This window comes from Ochotona curzoniae, unplaced genomic scaffold, assembly GCF_017591425.1.
Source record: "Ochotona curzoniae isolate NIBS_2020 unplaced genomic scaffold, NIBS_Ocur_1.0 scaffold_4505, whole genome shotgun sequence".
In the NCBI taxonomy this organism is placed as follows: Eukaryota; Metazoa; Chordata; class Mammalia; order Lagomorpha; family Ochotonidae; genus Ochotona; species Ochotona curzoniae.
In genome coordinates, this window is record NW_024467118.1 from 46,575,703 (window position 1) to 46,588,669 (window position 12,967).

Consider the following 12,967-nt stretch of genomic DNA (forward strand, 5'->3'; position numbering starts at 1 on the left):
GTTCATGGTGTTACCCTGCCACCCTCTGGCCACCGTGAGACTTGCAGGAAGAGACACAGAAGGGTTCTGCCTACCTACTCATAATAGGAAGAGTTTCGTTTTTCCCCTCTCCCTCTTTTAAAAATCGTTTTCCTTAGCAAAATGGAGACCTTGACTGCTTGTGATGTGGTTTCAGAGAGCACAAGAGGGTACCTTGTTGACAGGCTTTTCTGGTGCTCACTTGAAGCTGTGGCACTCACCCATAGGGGTCCTGCTCAGAGCAACTCACATCACTGTGTGCTCTACCACACAGGCAGTGTAGGCACTGGAGAGGGAGAGCATTGGCTTGTTTGCGTGTATGGTCCTAGGAGTTATAAGTCTGAATTGATTGGAGAGTTCAGTAGTGTAAAGAAGTAGAGCAATCCAACCTCTTTGACGGGCGTGTGAGCCAGCCTCCCGGGCTTGCTGTTCTCCATTGGCAAAGGAGGTTGACACCAGGATATGCATCAAGCCCCTGTGCAGGCCCGGCCCGGTTGATGGAGCAGTGACCAGGAAGCACTATGCTGACCCTATAGACGGTTCCCGCCTTAGAGCAGCGAGAGTTACGGAAGGAAGAAAGGAGACAGATGCAAGCGGTGTGTGCTTCCGAGATCAGACGAGATCAGGCGCGTTCAGGATGGTATGGCCGTAGACAGCGGTGTGTGCTTTGTAGCACTCTCCTGGGTCCTTGATTTGAAGGATCTTAACATCTCTCAAGCATTTCAGGTTGCTTTTGCTCTTCATGTACCTGCAGGAGCCTCGAGTGACCACTTCTCCAGCATTGGGGCAGTTAGGAGGGGCCAGCAGGTGAAGCCCAGGGCTGGAGGAAGAGGAAGGCTGGGCAGATGCCCTGAGGCCTGTGATCCCTAACCCTATGGCGCTTGCCTGGCTGGGGCCTTGCTCCCAGCCATTGGTCTGCTGCTCTCTCTCTCAGACGAGTCTATGTGGCTGGAGCCAGGTTCATCTGAAGCTTTAATTAGACCTTTTTAAAAACTTTTAAAATGTGTATCATTTTTAATAGGTTAGCCAAAGGGAAAACACAGCCAAGAGCTTTGTTTGCAGGTAACATTCAGTTTCGTGTCTGACAGTAGCTGAACACTTATGTTGAACGATAAAGATGTATTGTCCAAGACCTCCATCCCTGAGCCATTGGTCCCTCACGCACACGGCGGCAGGAGGCTGCCCATCAGGGCCACAGGTGAAGTCAGGTCTCTTTTATACAGCACCTGTGCCTATCATTGACAAAAAAAACAAGTTGGAATAACTACAGAGTCTTTCCTCAGTCAGTCTCTGTTGTCGTCAAAGTCAATTTCAGGTTGCTGTGGTTATTCCTGGGGGTAATCAATAAATCATGTCATCACCTTCACCCCTCGCCAAGGGAGGTGGCCAGAGAGAAGGCACTTCATCATCAAGGAGAAAGCATTCCTACTGCCAGAAATAAAAGGGGAAATGCAGCAATCAATCCTGTAATCTGAAGCCTTAAAACTTAAACATCTTAACAAGATGTAAAGTCACGACTCAGGAGGGGGCCGGCGTGCATACCAATCGAGACCCCCCCCCCCCCCTTGGCTGGGCTGGCGCGGAGGAGAGGATGAAAGCGCACCGCAGGCATGCGGCTTATTACAGCCCAGAACACAGCTTTAAACGAATGTGCTCCTCGCTCGCCGCAGGATGCTCCTGGATGAATATGAGTTAGAGATAAAAGTTAAGTGGTCGTTGGTGCTAAAGATTGAGTAAAACAAAAAGTTGCATTTTCTTTCTGTCTTTTTTTTTTTAATTGGTATTAGCTGGTAAGACATTCCTGTAAGTCAAAGACATTTTCTCTATAATTTCTTTTAGAATAGAAGCCTGGGCAATGTGGTCTCTGGTGTGTGGGGAGGAAGAGAGAGGCCATGAGGAAAGCAGCCTTCTCTTTGAGTCACCCAGAAGCTCTCTGGGGCTGCACACTTTCCCCGAGCTGAGGGAGGCAGTTAGCTTCTTAGCCCCCATGTGTGACCACCCTCATGGATGCGTCAAAGAAAGACTCAAGCAACCAGGGAGCATTTGAGTAATCCATTGCCATCCCTCAAAATAATGGTAGGACAAAGAAAAAAGCATATTTCTTCCAAAGTCACAACAGAAAGCTGGGGTCCCAAGGCTCCTGAAGGGTCGCAGGGCGGTTTCATATGTTGATTTGCGTAACGGCATCCTTGACTCTCTGAGAAAGTGATGCTGGGGAATCCTTACCAGCCAATCTGTGTGTACTCCACGCTCAGCTTTACCTTGCAAGGCATTCTAAATAATGCTACCAACCTTCCTCCCTTAGATGTGGAAAAGTCATTACCAAAAAGAAGAGGAATCCACCTTCTTGGGGAGAAAACAGCTGGTGTGTCGGCTGCTGTGTCTGATGAGTCCGTGGCTGGGGACAGTGGGGTCTACGAAGCTTTCATGAAACAGTAAGGATTCAGCAGGGAGGCTTTTAGCTGCACTGCACCTGCTCAGAGCTGTGTGTGTGCACATGTGTAAGCATGTGTGTGTGTGACACTGTGAATGTCCTTCACTCTCAGCCATTCCCATCCACCAGAGAAATCATCAATAAATGGGTTTACTCAGAGGCAACCAACCCTCTTTAAGTCTTGAAATACTTGATTTTTGTGGAGATGTTGGGGTGATTTGCTGCTGCTTGTTTAGCGCACGAAGCTTCTGAAAAGCTGGATTGTATGTAGAGATTTGTTAGAGGTGTGTCCTGGTGAGGCTGGGTCAGGTCAGACCCCAGAAATTCCTTCTCTACAGCTCAGCAGCAGGCTCTCGTTGCAAATGGAAAGACAGCCTGTGAAACAGTCAGCTTTCCCTGGGCTCAGTTCACCTGAGGTGGTACAGGAATGCTGGGCATTCAGACTTTTACTCAAAATGAGCCAGTAGAGCCACCAGATGCAATGCCAGCATCCAATATGAGTACCTGTTGAAGTCCTGGCTGCTCCACTTCCAATCCAGCTCCCTGTTCATATGCCAGGGAAAGCAGCAGAAAATGGCCTAAGTGCTTGGACACTCCCCCCCAACCCCCCACCCCCCGCACCCACATAGTAGACACAACGAAGCTCCCATTAGTTGAGGAGTGAACCGGTGGTGGAAGATCTCTCTGTCTCTCTGTCCTCTCTCTGTAACTCTGCCTTTAAAGTAAATGAATCTTTATAAACAAAAAAATCATGGATAACAAACGGTGATTCAGAGCAAACACTGTCCTCATGAGTTGCCTGCTTGCCCTTCTCAGGCCAAGTGAGCTCGAAGATGTTCCGTACGGGGAAGAGGATGCTGCCGTTATGGAGACTGCCCAGGTGCAGATTGGGCTCAGGTAGGGAACGTCCCCTGTGGAAGGGCATGTCTGAAAGTCTGTGCAGTCACAGGTGGTCAGTGGCGGTTTCTTGCTTCATCCAGCTTCTCTCTTTAACAGATACGATGCAAAAAACTCCAGCTTCATGGTGATCATAGCACAACTTCGAAATCTTCATGCCTTCTTGATACCTCATACTTCAAAAATGTAAGTGAAATCAGTGAAGAGCAGCTTGGAAAACTGAAAACTTCTCAAATCATTAAAGAGCAATTAAAAATTTAAAATTTTTTACTTAGGACATTTGCATTGTCATTAAGCAGTTTATTAAAGCGAAGACAAGGAAATGATGCAGCAAGGTTGGTCATATTTATATCAATAGTAGTTAAAGATAAAAGGAAAATGTGATGAAGGCATTTAGGTTTTTGTCCTTACTAACTCATTAGTAAAATAGGTACCAAGTCTTTTCATCTCTATTTTCAATCACAAAGTCTTTATTATGCTGTGGTGGGACCTGATTATTTGAAATACAATGAGAACTTTTCCTTTGGCATTATAGTCACTACATTTTTTTTTAAATTGGGTAATATTTACTACAGCTGGCTTCGAGGCATGTTCTGATCTTTTACATGGCAAGACTGCGATTGAGTCTTATTTGTCAGTATAACGTTGTCAGGCATTTTCCATGCTACCTGCAGGAGTGTGTCTTTGTCCTCGGGCATTCACTTAATAATTTCTTCAGGTTACTTTCCTTCATCACACCCAGAATCCCACCCAAGGGATGGCACGGCTCCTCACAGTCGGTGCTCTGAGACTATCAGATCTTTCCCACCATTCACACTGTCTGTCTGCAGTCAGAGCTCCAGTGCTTGTTCTACAGCTTCATGGCTATGGATGGACCACATGCAAATGTGACCATCCAAAACTTTCCTTGAGCTTTTTGAAGTATGCTGGAGTATGTCTACTCCACATGTGAACTTCAGAGTCAGGCTATGAATCTTGGTGGCAACAAGGACTGGGAAATAAGAGCTGCTAAGGGGTGACGCCCCAGGACCCTGTGCCCAACCAGGTAGAGTGTATTCTTCAATGAGATGCACTGCTGTTAGGATTAATGAAACACAGAAGTGTTTTGAATGTTTTCTCTGCAAGTATAAACTCACAACTCATATTCTAAGAATTGTCCAAGAAAAGAAACGAGATCGAAAGAAAGACTTAGCTTGAAATATTACGGTTGGCAGCCAGAGACTAGAGGATGGATATCTGTGTTCACAGTCACAAAACTAGAGGGAATAGGATTCCAGGAGGGGAGCAGACTCAAAGGACTTGATGTCATCAAGGCCTGGGACCATCAGATCCAAACCAAGAGAAGGCAGAATGTGGGGCTGGCTAGTTGAGTACCTACTGCCCTGGCCTCCTAGTAGAATGCCAGTAGACAGTGTGCAGGGAAGTCAGACTTGATAACGTGCTTTGCCATCTCTCCCTGCCAGGATGCATGCTGTGATCATGGTGCATGGCAAGGGTGGTCAGGGAGAGGATATGATTAGCAGATGGTGAACCTGTGAGCTGTGAGAATTGGACCCAGGAGAAAATGACAGAATAACCCTCAAAACAGGGCCTTTCTCTCCGCTCAGATTGTAGAAAGTGCTCCAACCCAAATGCTGTATCTTAAGTAAAGTGGTGACAGTCGTCCTCACCTCTTGGGAAGTCAAGGAGTATCCTGTGGTGATGTGATGACACCAGGATCGTACAGAGCCATCATTGTACCGGGCCCAACTGATGTACACAGAATGTACAGTCACCTGTTCTGGGCTTCCTAGTGACGTTTTCATAAGCTTGTATACAAGTGCCTTGTCCTAAATAAGTCATTGCTAAGAATGACCAGTATAAGTATCTTCATGTAGTTCTGTTTCCTGCGTCTTCAAAATTTATTTTTGAAGATTTACTTATTTGAAGATTTACTTATTTGAAAGATTTACTTATTTGATTTACTTATTGAAAGAGAATGAGAGAGAGAGAGAGAGATCGTCCATCTGCTGGTCCATGCCCCACATGCCTGTAAAAGGCCAGGCTGAACTTGATAAACACCAGGAGCCAGTCCTCCATCTCCATCTCCCATTGGAGTGCCAGAACTACCACACATACTGCCTGCCCAGACACGTTAACAGAGCTGAATTGGAAAGAGTGGCCAGACTTGAACCAATGTCCGACACGGAGTGCAAATGTCACAAGTGGTAGCTTTGGTGGCTTAACCCACCATGCCGTAACAACCACGCTTCACGTGTCTTTATTAGTCCCAACAGGCTGTGCTTTGCTGTTGATGGCAGCCACCAGGTTTGCCGAATGGCTCAGGGCCTATGACTGAAGTTTGCATCTCCCAGTCCGTAGCAGTGCCCAGAGGAAAAGCAGCTGTCTTTTTTGCCCCTTTGGGCCTTTGGTTCTTAACCAGCATAAATGCTCACTCAAGTGTTTAGGCCACTGGTACAGAATAAAACCAGAAGCTCCATCCTAACCTGCGGACAGGTGGCTCCTCCACTGCTGTTCCGTGAAGACGGCATAGAAGGTTTTCTTCTGGGGAAGGCTCCCAAATAAACAAGGGTCACTCAACTTTTAATGCTGAATCTCCATAATTAATGTTAACATAAAACATTAAGTAGCATGATATTGCTCAGGTCTGCATTTAAATCTAGCATTTCTCCATTTAGACAACAGCACACCATAGAACATAGTTCTGATAGCAGTGGATTTGGCTGGGTGTTCTCTTTCTGGGATTCAAAGGAAAATACCGCATGCAGTTTGCAGGACCTGTGCATCTTCATACAATGTGTGCTCAGGCCAATTGCCTCCAAGTAGTATTGGGCACTTCTGTTCTCTGTGAGTCTTGCTTTGAAAGTACATCAGGCATGAGACTCTGAAAGCACTCTGTCGCTCTCTGAGACTTCGGAAATGCTAGACAGTGACAGTTTTGAACTGTCATCTGTTTTACAAATGAACAGGACATTACTTTGCCCTTTTTTTCTCTGGTAGCATTTGTGTTCCATTCCCAGGAAGTGATCATCAGCCTCTCTTGTTTAATGCCCAGAGTGAGGGTTCTTTGGGATCAAGTCTCCAAGGCCCTTGCAGACTGCTTCCTCCTTGCTTTCCTATCGTGGGCCTTTGCTGCAGTCCCCCAGGGATGGCAGGCGGGGGCGCTGCAAGCAGGGCGCGGTGAACAGGGCAGCGTAAGAGCACCTGTGCCCCAAGTGCCCAGGGGTTAAAATGAACTTGCAGTTCCTTGGTTTTCTGTCTTTTGTGGATCTCAAGCTGCAGCTGTGACCCCAGAGTAGTGGAGGTGGCTGTGACATCCGTCTCACCCTTGTTCTTTGCAGATATTTTCGGGTTGCTGTGCTGCCCTCCTCAGCCGATGTCAGCTGTCTCTTTCGGACCAAAGTCCACCCGCCCATGGAGGCCGTGTTGTTTGGCGACATGTTCCGAGTGGCCATTTCCCAAGCCACCTTACAGCAGAAGACACTACGAGTTGATCTTTGCTTGGTGCGGAAGCACTGGCGGGAGGAGTGCCTGGTGGGTGACTGTGGCAACGCCCTCCACTGGACCCCAGGGGGCGGGCAGTGGGAGAGTGTGTGTCCTAGCAGTCTTGTGACCAGCACCAAACGTCCAAGAAACCACAGGAGGCATAACCAGAGGCTCATTGGCTTGTGTTCTGAAGTATAGCTTTCTGTCATTCATTCTCTTATTCCAGTTTTTTAAATCTGCTTATGGATTGTGACTGCCTGTAAATTCTGCTTTCTGTTCTTACCCTCTGACTGCAGAATAACATCAGCCTCTGTTGTGGCTGTTGCACATAGAGCATGTTATTTGTGCCCAGTGCCAAGCCCTGGGCTGAGTGCTCTTGTGTCCTTGGTTAGGACAGAGTGATTAGGAAAGTCATGATTATCTCCTCATCAGAGCTTAGAGTGGTGACCTTCCCAGGGTCGCACAGCCGGTAAGTGCTGGAATGACATGCAGAAGCCTTCCCCCCACACGAGTCGGTGAGTCCAGATTTCTTTAGTTGCAGCAGTGCACCGAGTCTATACTTCGCTTATTCAGCTCGTTCTCCCCACCATGGTATTGGAACCTTCAGGAAGATGCTGACCTCAACTGGGGACTGCAGAGGGGACCTCAACCGGAGGCACGCGCTGTGTCTGAACACTTGGGTGTTCAGATCCGGGTGTCCACGGCATACCAAGTGTTCAGACACAGCGTGTGCCTCCGGTTGAAGTCCCCTCTGCAGTCCCCTGAAAGTACAGAAGCACAGCTGTCTCATGATGAACAAAGTTGAAAACAGTGATAGGTTTATTCTTAATTTTTTTGCCTTGTAAAATAAAACATTTGATAATATCTAACAATAAAGAAAATTAGCAACATAGATAACAGACTTTTTAGGCTACTAGGAAGTCTTTAGTAGATGTCATATCAGAAGACCCAATATAGTTAACAAATACATTAATTCACTTATTTTCAGAAATATTATAGTTTAATTTAGGTTCTGGCTATATGTAAAAGCCTTTTACCATAACCTTTTCTGGACTTTATAACCTGCCTAGTTGCCAGACAAAAAATTTTGCTTTTTGATTCTCATTCAAGAGCCAAAGTGGCATTTTAATTTGTCTTAAAGTTTTTCAATACATAATGAATTCTTTGTGAGCAATAAGTAACTTTTATGGCATATTACAAGAAGATGCCATAGTTTAAGATTGTGGACTATTTTGTACCTTATTTAAAAATAATTACACATTTACCAAAAAAAAAAAAAAAGCACAGATTGCCACCTTGTCATTAGGTATTGGCAAAATAATATCACAGTAGCTACACAAGACTGACCTTGGCCTTGGGATTGCTCTTACTTAGACACATTGAAAACACAGTGCATCTCTGGGCGTGGAGGAAAATCCCTTAGCATGGTAGATCGTGAGTTATTATGTGGGCTTTTTTTTTTTTACCCTAAAATAAGCTCACTTATTACTCTTGGTTCTGTCATAAAGAACAAATGGCAATTTGACATTTTTGTTTCTCTCTTTCTCTGTCTGTGTGTGTGGTCTTTGCTTTTTTTCTTTTTTTTTTCTTTTTTTTCTTTTCTTTTTTTCTTCACATAGGCTGGAACTCAGATCAGCCTGGCAGATCTACCATTTTCCAATGAGGTTTTCACTCTGTGGTATAACTTGCTACCTTCCAAGCAAATGTCTTGCCGACAGAATGAAGAAGAAAAAGAGGATTCTGTATTTCAACCAAGTCAGCCATTAGGAGACTCCATAGACCTGGTAAGTCAAAATGAGACCACAAAGCCGTTAAGATTTAATAGAGTAATGGGAAATACAGAGTGCTCTGAGGCTAAGAAGTTTTCTTTCACTTTTGCTGTCTTTCCTGTTTCCCTTTCATAGCTTTATCCTCTTCTCAGCCTCATAAACACACACACACACAAGAAAGACAGTTGCCAGCTTTGTTTCAACTAAGATTCATAGAAAGATCATGCTTCTCCCATGACAGGTATCTGATGTGGAGGTTTCACTGCCTCCAGTGGCTGTAGAAGACCTTTGAATTTAAATGCATGCTTTGATATGCTGCATTCATGTATTTGACTCTACTGTGAGGTTGTAATTTTAATCGTCTCATTTTTGCACATTTTAAATTGTTAAATGTAAACAATGTGTATCTTCTCCTGTTTTTAAATTTGCTTTGTTTTTTAGTGATTTTGTTTGTTTTGAAAGGTTTTGGCCATGGCTGGGTGGGGAGAGATGGATCTTGTATTCACTCCTTAGTCCCCAGATGGCCACAGCAGCAGGTCTGGACTAGAGCAAAGCCAGGAGCCAGGAGCTTCATCTGGGTCTCCCATGTGGGTAGCCAGGGCCCAAACAATTGGGCCATCTTCTGCTGCGTCACACATACAGCAGCCTGGACATGAGCTGGTACCCAAGTGGGATGCCAGCATCACAGGCTGTAGCTTTACCTACTACACCATAATGCCCAGGCTCCTCATTTTCCATTTGCAACATCAGTATCCTGAAGTATTTCCTGTTAAAATGTCTGTTGTCGCCAGCAGCCATACTTTGATACCCCAGAACTTTGAAGAGGGCCTTCCTGTAAGGCTGTTCATCACTGATTTGGCATCTGTAGGTGTTGCTACTGAGGTCAAGTTTATTTTAGATGATCTGTGAGGAATGATTAAGCAGCTGATCATTTACCATGTACAGGGAACTCTAGGACAACAGACACAGTGCTATGCTACTTTCTCAGGCTTGCTTTTGTAACTGTCGCTCTCTGCGAGGTATGTGGTACTACTCACCCACCCAAAGTGGGAGGTCCAGTGGATTGGAGCATTTTAAAACTCATCAGGGCTCAAAAGGCTAATCCTTCATCTTCAAATGCCAGCATTCCATATCACACTGGTTCAAATTGCAGCTGTTCCATTTCCCATCCAGCTCCCTGCTTGTGGCCTGGGAGAGCAACGGAGGACAGCCCAAAGTCGTGGGGCCCTGCACCTGCGTGGGTGACCCAGAAGGAGCTCCTAGCTCCTGACTTTGGATTGGCTCAGCTCCAGCTTTTATGGCCAGCTAGGGAGTGAACCAGCGAACAGAAAATCTTTCTGTCTGTCTCTCCTTCTCTCTGGAAGATGCCTTTCTAATAAAAATAAATAAATATTTTTTAGAAAACACTGTCATCGTCCCACAGAGCAGCCCTGCTCCATAAGCACTCCCTCCCATCCCTCTGAGGTGACCACTACTCTGTCTCTGTCTCTGTCAGTTTGCTTATTCTGGAGATTTTGTACATGTAATACTCTCTTTTGTGACTGTTTTCTTTCGGGTAGCATGGATTTTCAAGTACAGCAATACCAGTATTTCATTCCCAAATAATATTCTGTTGTGAAGTACCATGCTTTGTTTATTCATCAGCTGATGAGCATTTGAGCTGTTTCCATGTTTTCACTATTTTAAATAATGCTGGTAGGAACATTTGTGCACAGGCCTTCAGGTGAACAAATTTGCATTTCTGTCAGATAAACTTGTATACCTAGGAATGGAATTGCTGGGTCATGTGATAACTCTGATCAATATCTTAATGGCTACAAATCACATTTCTTGATACATGAGCTTTATGTCTTTGTATTCCTGAGTTATGAGCTTTTACAGCACAGAAGTTTCTAATTTGGATAAAAGGCCCGTGTACCTGTTTTTTCCTGTTTTGATGTGGTGTCTAAGAAGAGTTTGCCTAACCTAACATCACAAAGACTTGGCCTGTCTTCTTCTAAGAGTCTTGTGTTTAGCTCCCGGTTCTGTCTTGGTGTGAATGTGCGATGGCGAGGAGAGCATCTGGTGTCATCCCTTTGTCCGCAGAGATGCAGCTGTTCCCGCTCCTTTCCTTGAACAAACTGCGCTTTCCCCTTTGAATTATCTTGGCACCCTGTCAGCCTAGCATCTATCCCACAGAGACAAGTGTGGGAGTTTGGAGATCTGAGCTCCCAGTTACGTCCCATCTTCTGTATCATTGTACCTGGCTGCCTTGATCACCGAAGATTTGTAGGCATGTAGAAATAAAGGAAGTGATAATCCTCTAGTTCTGCTTCTCGTTTTCCAGATTGTTTAGTCTACTTGGGCTGCCTAACATTTCCAAATGAATTTTAGTATCAGTGTGTTAATTTCTGGAGGCAAAAAAAGTGACAGCTAGGATCTTGAAAGGAATACTACTGAATCTAGGTCTGTGCGGGGCTGTTTTCATCTTACCTGTTGCAAATCTTGTCCTGTGAGTTCTGGGTTGATTTCTATTTATATAGGTCTTAGTTTCTTTTAACAATGCTTTACAGCTCAAGCTCCCATTTGTTTTGTTAAAGCTAGTCTCTAAGTGTTTTATTCTTCTTGATAAATATTGTAGATAGAATTGTTTTCTTCATAGCGTTTTTTATTGCTCATTGCCCAAATGAGTTTTGTTTGTCTCTTGTATCCTGCAACCTTGATAAACGTGTTTAATTGTAACAGTTCAGTAGTGGATTCCTTAGCATTTTCTCTATAGAAGATCATATCTCTTGTGGGTAATCTTGTTCCTTCCCAATTGAATGCCTTTTAAAATTTTTCTTGCTCATTTTCTCTAGCTAGAACATTTAACACAGCAATGAAGGAGGTGTGAGACCAGACATTTTTATCATGTGTGTGATCTTAGGAGACTTGTTCATTGTTAAGCATGATTTTTTTTTTATTTGCAAGGCAGAGTTAGAGATTTTTCTCCATCATATGTTAATTTACCAATTTCTACTCCTTGCTTTGCTTTCATCAGGTTTAGTTTGCTGCCCTCAATTTTGGGATGCATACCTACATAGTTGATTTACAGTCTACTTTTCCAACATTTTAAGTTTATAAAATAGCTTTAAGCACAGATTTGGCTGCTTTTCACAAACTGTGTGATATAACATTACGAATTCTAATGTTCATTGTGACTTCCTTTTTTGGCCTGAAGAGCTTTTCTAGACATGCATTTGCTTAGGTACCAAGCAGTTGAGAGTTTTAGAGTTCTGTTATGCATTTCTTGTTTTCTTCTATTGCTTTCAAAAACTAGGGTACATACTATTTAGTTATAAAAATATTAAGACTTGCCTATGGCTTAACATGTGGTAGCTTTTTTGGTAAATATTTCAGTTCTTTAAAAGAAAAGTATACTTTGCAAACAAACTTTGCTTTATTTTTGAATTTTCTACCTTGACTGTATTTCTAATTTGCCTCTTTTAGTATTAATTGAGAGGCATATTAGAACTTCACTAATTTTTTATTTAAAGTAAGTCTTTCTCTTTTTAGTTCTTTAGTCTTCACTTTAGTATATGTGCTATTAAAGTAAGCACTGATCTTTGCTTTTTATGTCTGTGATACTAGGTGATTATAAATAGTAGTTTGTTGTGGTGTTCTATTTATGTCATCTTTTATCATGAGATATTTCATTTATCTTTAGTAACACCTCTTGTTTTGAAAGTAGGACTGCTGGTATTAGAATAGATAGATAGATAGATAGATAGATAGATAGATAGATAGATAGATAGATGCTAGTGCTTGCATAATTTACTTTTCCATCCTTTTGCTTTCAGCCATTTTGAGTTCTTAATTTTTTATTGTATGTATTTACTTTTCAGTATATTGAAAGGCAGAAAGACAATCAGCTGGATGTGTAAGTTGTCTTCTGATGTGTTTCTCACTGTTTCTTGGAGTATATGAGGTTAAATGGCACATTTTTCACGTTCTCCAGGATGCAGTGTCAGCCTTATTGGCAAGAACATCAGCTGAGCTGTTGGCTGTAGAACAAGAGTTAGCACAAGAAGAGGAGGAGGAACCAGAGCGAGAAGAACGAAGGGGTCCAGATGGCGACTGGTAAATCCATCCTCTCCTTCTGTAGGGAACTTAACCAGAGTGTGGTTAGTTTCTCTGATGCAATTTCCAGTGAATCAGTTCTTTGTCAGTTCCTATCCTGCTCTGGAATCCTGGGAAGCAGCACAGCTGTAGTGAGCTGCAACTGAGGGGAAAGTCTCTGCTTGGTCACTAGACTGTCGAAGAAGTTAGTGACAAGATGTGGGAAAAGTTTAACGTATCAGCCACATTCTTTGTTCTTGCTTCAAGTAATTACACTGTTTTCACA

General features: G+C 43.8%; 1 protein-coding gene across 1 annotated transcript in view; it reads left to right on the forward strand.

Annotated features, from left to right (window-relative positions):
- Nucleotides 1-12,967, forward strand: part of WWC2 (WW and C2 domain containing 2) — a 185,491-nt gene that overhangs the window by 147,389 nt on the left and 25,135 nt on the right. Inside the window, exons 12-17 of the mRNA XM_040966156.1 lie at nucleotides 2,324-2,453; nucleotides 3,269-3,349; nucleotides 3,449-3,535; nucleotides 6,691-6,883; nucleotides 8,455-8,619; nucleotides 12,581-12,702. Of these exons, the coding sequence (XP_040822090.1) occupies nucleotides 2,324-2,453; nucleotides 3,269-3,349; nucleotides 3,449-3,535; nucleotides 6,691-6,883; nucleotides 8,455-8,619; nucleotides 12,581-12,702 (778 nt within the window). The remainder of the gene's footprint in view (nucleotides 1-2,323; nucleotides 2,454-3,268; nucleotides 3,350-3,448; nucleotides 3,536-6,690; nucleotides 6,884-8,454; nucleotides 8,620-12,580; nucleotides 12,703-12,967) is intronic.